General features: G+C 42.1%; 1 protein-coding gene across 11 annotated transcripts in view; it reads left to right on the top strand.

Moving 5' to 3' along the window:
* The window catches only part of mwh (multiple wing hairs), a 169094-nt gene extending 160999 nt beyond the window's left edge, over positions 1-8095 (top strand). For 10 of the 11 annotated variants that reach the window (XM_086982308.1, XM_086982309.1, XM_086982307.1 and 7 more), the window contains 7 exons: positions 4158-4208; positions 4757-5008; positions 5203-5694; positions 6038-6280; positions 6578-7103; positions 7342-7407; positions 7595-8095. In XM_086982308.1, coding sequence (XP_086838434.1) covers positions 4158-4208; positions 4757-5008; positions 5203-5694; positions 6038-6280; positions 6578-6946 — 1407 coding nt within the window. In that variant the 3' untranslated portion in view covers positions 6947-7103; positions 7342-7407; positions 7595-8095. Of the gene's footprint in view, positions 1-4157; positions 4209-4756; positions 5009-5202; positions 5695-6037; positions 6281-6577; positions 7104-7341; positions 7408-7594 lie in introns of those variants that run through there. The other variant, XM_086982303.1, reaches the window with a different exon arrangement.
* Positions 8096-8101: the final 6 nt, after the last annotated feature.

The raw sequence follows: 8101 nt of genomic DNA, 5'->3' as shown, positions 1-8101 counted from the left end.
TATATATATATATGCATATATAGGTAAGATAGTGAGACCAGCTGCAAAAAACAAGAAACATATGTTGCTTTCCTGTTAATAATTTGTTGTAGACCCGTACAAGTTTCATGCAAGTTCTTCTTTCCATTTACGAGTCGCCTTTATCAGTCTGGAAATATGACATAATGCCATTGTGTATACTTGTTAGTAATTAGGATAGTTACTGGTATAGCTTGGGGGCTTTTCGTACCATGTAATGGTACAAATGAAAAGAGGAAACACCCTGGATTTTTCGAATAGGCAAAAAAAAATCCGTGTAGATCTTGCAGATTTGAGCAGAATGGATCCCTATTATAATCTCGCATACGATTTGTCCAATATATTGATTCGCATTTTTAACCGTAAGCGACATATGTTTGGTCGGTGATGCTTTGAACGGTCGGTTACTATTGAACGCCTACAGCCCGCGTCAGAGGCCCATTTGCCCAGCGTCCGTCATTTGCTAGTCTAGACAGTAGCCATGTTAGATTATAGAAAAGGACGACTGGTACTGCCTAGGTGAGGTCATTTCGGTCCGCCTCTAAGAAAAATCAAAAATACATTGCATTTCGTCAGTGATGCAGAGCTGAATTTACCGCGTATCGAAAGGAATAGCTGGTAGCAGTAATAAATGATGGCAACGGATGTGTGGTTGCCTCTAACGAAGAATAAAAAAATATTCATCCGTGATACTTTCTAGAGTAAATTGTAACGTGCAGGGTTTACATCGCACGCAGTAAAAGTTCAACTTACCCCTGCAAGCGTTGTGCGCACGCACACACAAGTGCATAACAGTCGCCATTTGTCAACTGACATACAGACTATGGAGATCTGCATAAGGTCATGCATGTCAGTACGCCAGTCGTTTTGGTACGACAATGAATAGAAAAACAATTAATACCACCCAGCAAGAGAGGTTTTGTTTAACGGCAAGCACTGTCAAATGGTATGGAAGGCGAAATTGCAGTTAGACACGCACTACACGTATAAACCGAGAATAGTGAATTTCATTGTTAGATACGTTGCCAACCAATATCGATTTTGGGCAATAAGAGAGTACGAACCTACGTTAACCATCCAGTAACAACTTGGGTCTGTCGCCCAGTTGCTTGTTTTGTGACTGCAATGTGGTTGACAATATTGAGCAGAGTAGATCGGGATCAATGGATGTTTCCCCCCTTCGTAGATGACTTTCGTAGATGTTTCCCAGCAGAATGCACGTTCGTGAGGGGTGAGCGTGTATTCTTGTCTTGGGCGCTCTGGGAGTGTTTTGGCAACCTAGGATATTTCAGCTGATGCAGGCAATAATGTGCAGACAACGTGCGCTAACAGTACGAGCCAGTGTTTTGCAAGCATGCTGCGTTTACGAAACTCAGATGTGTTGGCAGCCTCTTTTCAGTACACAGTTTTTTTGGATTAGACGTTTCGGATTTATAACGCGTCTACCGGCACAGCTTTTACGGCAGTTTAACGTTCTTGCATGGACTTTGCCCTGTTAAATTTTCAGTTCGGTGCAATATCGTGCCTATATTAAACGTGTCGTAGGCGGGCCAATAATGAAGACATGGTCATTTATGAGTGCGGATTTTTGTGTGTCGGGCGTGAGAAAGGGAAGCCATAGGGGGTGAAACAAGGATTGAAGTTGTCGGCCTCTAGCCCCTGCGCGTTCCAATGTTCAGATAAACAACGGGCAGATTGTCATGACGATCATCTTCGTCGTCTATGGCAGCAGCCAGTCTACTGGCAGCGATTTGCTTTACAAGGTCTGTTGGCGCTACTTTTTTTGATCAATGTGCCTGTCGGTCAGCTGGATAGGACGGACCACCCCTTTCCAACAGGAGCGGCTCCACCCAAAGAACAGCAATAGAAAGAAAGGAGATTATTGCAACAAAACAACTCGCCGGCATATTCCCCTCGGCGTTCGACACACGAACAAATGTTTCAGTGGCGCGGACGTGGCGCTAACGAGCCACAGATTTGACCAAAGTAAAACGAAGGGCGAGGGGAAACGAGGACGCTTGTTGCCAGAGCTCGTTGATCGTCACCTATTGCGAAGGCGATGGCTCGAGACTTTTGCCAGTCCCGAAGTTCGGCGCAATGACGCTCACAGTCGACTGTTCGCTAGACAGAATTCGACAATGCCCCAACTCGAACCAGTTGAGCTGTCTGCGTCTGTGATTGTATTCGTGTTAAGTACTACTCACGATAATGCCAGCTTCTGCTATCAACATCATATCTCTGCTAATTCCGGTTTAATTCATCCTTTCGCGGCATCGGCAACAAAAGAACTCGAATTAAATCGAACGTGAACGACACAGGCGGAACATAGTATTTTATGGTTAGAGAGATAAACTCGTTGTGTGAAAGGGCGCTAATGGTCGTTCATGTTTGATCTGGGATGAGGGTAGATCTGTTCATTTATTTGTGGGTCTATGAAGAGCTCTATAGACTATATATAAAGACTATTCAATTATTTTATGTAAGATGGTTTTTTACGTGAGCGACTCTGCTGAGATAAATCGTATTAATACTGAATACGCGTAAAGCCCATACGAATCAGCTACGAGATAATGTCGTTTACAGGTCGATGCTTCGTTATTTACCTTTATCAATCTTTGCCAATCAGGTACGCGTAACACGTGTACATATTCACCCAAAGGGACTAACCAATAAACAATAGTAACAGCTATACCGACGTAACTCTTGGGTCGCTGCATGGAACTGTACATTATGACCACAATATCTACGGTATATTCGGCGCTCGGGCAACATCTCATTCATCAATAGACATGACCATTTGAATAGTAAGATCCCAATTCTGCAACGGGGTACATCGCCTATGACGATTTCTCGCTTTGGACCAACAATTGTTATTATTTCTGTGTTCGCAGCTGATTTTATAGCCTATGAAAGTGTGTACATTTTATAGTCAAGTGTAGTAGAAGCAAAGGCGACGACAGAAACGAATCACATTTACCGATACGTACTTGTCTCACTCTGATCGTCGAAATAAACGAAAGACTTAATAAAAATATTATGTAATCAACTAATGTAATTTATTAGGAAGTGGAGTCACCCGACGGTGGTCAACGCCATTACTGGTATCCTTTGATATTGACGTTGTTGGGGCGTAAGCCGATTTGCTCGGCATGTTGACGTGCTGACATACGGTGTTGTTGGTAACGTATATCTGCATGCGCGTTATGTGCTTGCGTCTGACTCGGTGATGCGGTTAGCGTCTAGGGGATTACTGCCACAAGCAGAACACCGCTGAGGGCGGTGGAGTTCGGCTTTTTTGAATCGAAACGATACTTGGCTCGATATTTAGCGGCGTCGGCCACTGCTTCAATCCCGTAATGCTTCCAGCGGTGCCCTATATATATATATGTCTTATTGCTGCTGCTGCTGCTGTCAGTTCTACCGATATATCACCCAGGCGAAAGAAAAACTGGGTACAGCTTGAGCTTCCCTTTGAGCAGTAAATAACAAAATACGTCGACGACGCCAGCAAACGCAATATCGGATACGTAGACGTCTTTATCTAATAGAAAATGGAGGGAATTTTGATCTTGTGCAAGAGCGATTTCGAAGTGCGGGTGGGAATTTAAACTTCAGAAGACTATTTGTCACAAGTACATATATTGAGTAATCGAATAAAGACGAACGAGCGGGACGATACCATAAGGAAAAGAGTGACGAAGAAATACTCGATCGACAGTTAGGGTTGATCGATATCAGCATTTATGGTAACTTGAGTGAGATCCAGATGTGCATTACGGACCATGAAACCGGTAGAACATAACCACCGTACCTATGCTAACGTATTTCTGTTCATTCAAACTTAACTGGACCAATACTTCTGCTAGGAAATACCTTTTTCAAATAGATCAACAGCTTTTTTAAAGTATTTTAATAGGGAAAATAGAAGTTTCGTCGTAGTGATGGAGTCATTTGTTGCTAATACAGACAAACAGATGCTCATTGTACATTTTTGAACGTATGGGATAGCCGAGATATCGTATATTGTCTATAGATTAATGCTAAAGCGAGTTTTGATTGTTTGCTCCTTATCGATTTGTAGATTTCGTCTAGTTATTGTGATTTTTCCTTGTTTTTTTTTTGCATGTGAATGCCCACAGTCTGAAGAGTTGGATTGCATCGAATGCATCTTCTACACTCTGCGCTGTAAGGTCAGTAAACCCATGAGTCAACGAACGAGCATGCAAACAGGGAGCTAAATATTCGCTTATAGTTGTCATTGTCTTTTCTAACTGAATTTACATTATAGCTCTATGAAGCTCAAGATATGACGGCAAGAAGAGGCAACGAGCGAAGTGGGACAAAAAGATGTGCTTAATAGACTTCTTTGCATGTTTTCAATCACTATTAAAGTTTTATCTTTTTTAAATCTTTTTTAGTTTAAATCTTTTTTACAACCTTTCACTATGAAGAAGATAAGCTGAACTTGTTCTAAAAACCTATACCGACTTAAAACTAACTACGAATAGTCTATTGGAACAAAAAAAAAAAAAAAAAACACTGTATCCTCTTGAGGATTTACATAGAGCATTCTCGCCGCATATGTTAATAGCGAAATCTATTGAACATTTTAGATTTGTTATCCAGAAGTACAGAGACATAGTATAACTTAAAAATAAAGTTTACTACTCTGAAGCACGAAATTGTCAAATAACTTTTGCCGTCTTGTTTGCTTGCGTATGTCTAATGGCCCATGTAGAAATCGTTAAGTAAATTGATCGCCCATGGAGGTGGTATGACATCAATAGCCTCTTCGGTGATGTCTTCATGCACCGTCACACGAAAATTTGCGCTACAGTTGATGTCACGAGTCATCGAAGAACACCCCCTGGGGTATCAAAAAGTAATGGATTCTATCTCAGCTGTGAGAGTGATCCACGGAGAAACAGTGCGATTTAAGTTCCTTGTGTCTATGCTATTGAACCGAAGTAAAATGGCAACTGGCTTTGAGGTGGGTTTATAATACATACATTAGTCCACCATAATATATTGAATATTAATTTCGATTTTATAATAAATGCTGATACGGATTATTTATATACGTTCATGCATGAATGAGACGTACAAACACCCCCATACCCCCAGTGTTATTTTGAAGAAGACTATTAATTTATATTGTTCCTTCGATCCTATGACTATTTCTAGTTGGCTGCTCTATATTTTTTCAACTGCGTCCATATCTACACGCCATCGGCATCAGATAAAGTGCGTATACAGAATGAGCTGGATGAGGTTGGTTTCGATATAACAGCCCTAGAAAAGAATCTAATTGAAAAAGGCTTCCCATCCCAAGATCCCGTCTGGGAGGAAGTGCGTCGCTGGAAAGACAACTTCCTTAACGTTGACCACGCTCTCGCTGAGCGCAAAAAAATTAAAAGCGAAAACTCTAAGTTACGCACAGAACTTGAGCTACTACGACGCGCCCTGAAGCGGCTCGAGGTGGATAAAATCTCGTTAATGGGAATCGAAAAGGAGTTGAAGGAACGCTGTAAGGGACTCGAGTTAGAAGTAAATGCATTGAAAAAGTCTGTTCCTGTTGCGTCAAAAAGTTCTTCTGCCAAATCATCAGATACAGAAGATTCGGACCACAGCGACAACACACAAGGAACAAACGATTCTGGAAGATCATCGTTCAAGGTAACGAGTTATAGAGAAGTGTCATGGTCATCATAATGATTGCATAGGCACAACTTATCGAAATTTAACACACCAGACTACTTTTGGTTATAATACCGCTCTTATTCGATACTTTTTAATCAGAAACAGAGAAGTTTCCGCATAATTTTAGATGCAGCGAAAGCCATGGTTGTAAAACAATGAAATGGGTATGTCACAGTATCTATTTGTCGATCAACTAAGATGTTTGTTAAGTTATTTAAACATATAGGCGTTATGCAGAACAATCTAAGTAAAGTATAGCCTGAGAGTTAAAATGTATCTGTGAGAATTTGAGGCTCATAGTATTCTGTCCTATTTTCAGGATTATTCCCACCGAAAATCGCGAGTTTCTTTAAGGGCAGGCGCTTCCACATCCTCTAACTCAACGGCCGCTTCTCCCACAGCGCCTTCTCCTGACACGCAGCAAGTCGGGCATACAACCCATCAGCGGCAACTTTCGGACAGCGGCGATGAGGCCATTGACATTTTACAGATTCCGACCATCCGTCCTCCTGAAGGATTCACAACGGATTGCCCTGTAGATCCCGAACACAATGTTTCGCAAGTACAATCTTTTGTAATCGCATTTACGCTCTCAGAATGTTTCGTAATACCTACTGCCAAATATTATTACACTGACCGCACAGTATATACGCAGACTTTACGATATTTTTTTTGTTTTGCTTAATATTTTATTTTTGCTTAATAGTTTATTCAAAGATAATGCTGGAATGTAATCTAAAATCATTTCTGATACTGCAGGGATATGGGATACCACATATGGCACATCATGTAAACGAGTACGAAAACAGTCTTCTATTAATTGCTTTGGTGTTGTTACACCGGCTGTTGTGTTTTTCAGGATTCTTCTAAAGCGGCAGTTATTGGTTACGTTGAGAAGGTATCCGAAGGCCCCCTGGTGGTAACCGTCGGGAGAGCCAGTACCTCTACCAACGACAGCTGCTTCAATAATAAGATTAGCATTGGCAGTAACAGCAATCTAAAGGGTGCAAGCAACGTATCGAAAGCTACAACGCCCGTGGAGGCAGTGTCATCTGGTGGTCCGGAACTTCTTGAATGGAACTATCCTATAATTCCTGAACCGCGGGTCCTCAGTTCATCTCGGCCTGTCTCAAGAGCCTCACGAGCTCACTCATCGGCAACGTTTTCAGTGGCCTCGAGCTCAGTCGCTTCCAATGCGCGTACCATGTCCATTATTAGCAACTGCTGACATCTTCATTGCATTTTTTGTTTATCCTGCCATAACCGAGAAGGGACCCCCCAATCAACGTCAACTTTCAAAGTAGCTCAACTTCGAGTCGCTCACTAGCGGGTTTCACGATGTTGAGATGGCATATTCTGTACAGCGAGCCCTGTGTATAGTTTGAGTACGTCTCATTTTTTTAGAATGCGCCAACATCTACAACTAAATACTATTAAGTCCGAAGTGCACGATTCTAGATACACATCGTTGTTTGTCTCGCCGGTCGCGACTTGAACGAAAATACCTTTTAATGGGTCGTCATTCCGTTTGGCATGTGACGTATTTATTATTATTGAATGTTATCGTACCACCCACTAATATGCTACTTATGCTCAACTTGAGCTCTTTACTCTTTCTCACAGGAAACAGAGAGATTAAAAGTGGATTCTTACCGAGCATGGACATTTGTATACGTACCCACATCTCCGGTAGGTCACCTCATATATATATTAACCCTCATAGTAAAACTTTTATTAGTACACAGACACCTGGTATTGAGCGAAGCCGCACGAAGGTTGTAATATAGGAAATAATGCTTATTTCCGATATGTTCTGTCGAATTTAGTCAAGTCTAATTTATCCCGTCATCATCCGTTTGCCTGCTGACATTTACAGATCCCCTGAGAATTTGGGTGTCAACATTTCTGCTAGAATCCCTGCTGTTTCGGTTCCTACGTGGACAGCGTAGGTCAACAGCGTACCTTGCGCCCGCTAAAGCTGTATTATATATGCTAATTATAATGACGTTTCGCCGGTAGGTAGAGGATAGCTAGACTATCGTAAGACGAGCCTGCTTGATCATCGTGTGCTCTCTTTCATTGGTTGACTGGATAAAGAGGAAACAGACGCTACCGTGCCCAACGGATCTGCGCCTCTGCTTGCGTGCGATTGAAGTGATTGCGTGCGTGTGCGTGAAGGACCTTTACCACTCACCGCGATACGGCGGGTCGGTGCGGGTCCGCCTGAGAAGGACACAACGCACAACTATCTACACATAAATGCGTATTCATCAATATGTTGAAACCAAGAAAGAGGAAAAGGCAGTCAACAAATGAGGACAATCGTTCGTAATCATGCTCCTGTCCGAGCGTGAATCAGCAGGACCACCAAAAGGTTCTATAT

This window comes from Varroa destructor, unplaced genomic scaffold (assembly GCF_002443255.2).
Source record: "Varroa destructor unplaced genomic scaffold, Vdes_3.0 BEIS01000003.1, whole genome shotgun sequence".
Classification (NCBI taxonomy): domain Eukaryota; kingdom Metazoa; phylum Arthropoda; class Arachnida; order Mesostigmata; family Varroidae; genus Varroa; species Varroa destructor.
The sequence above is the reverse complement of the archived record's forward strand: the minus strand, read 5'-3'. Positions and strand labels throughout refer to the sequence as shown.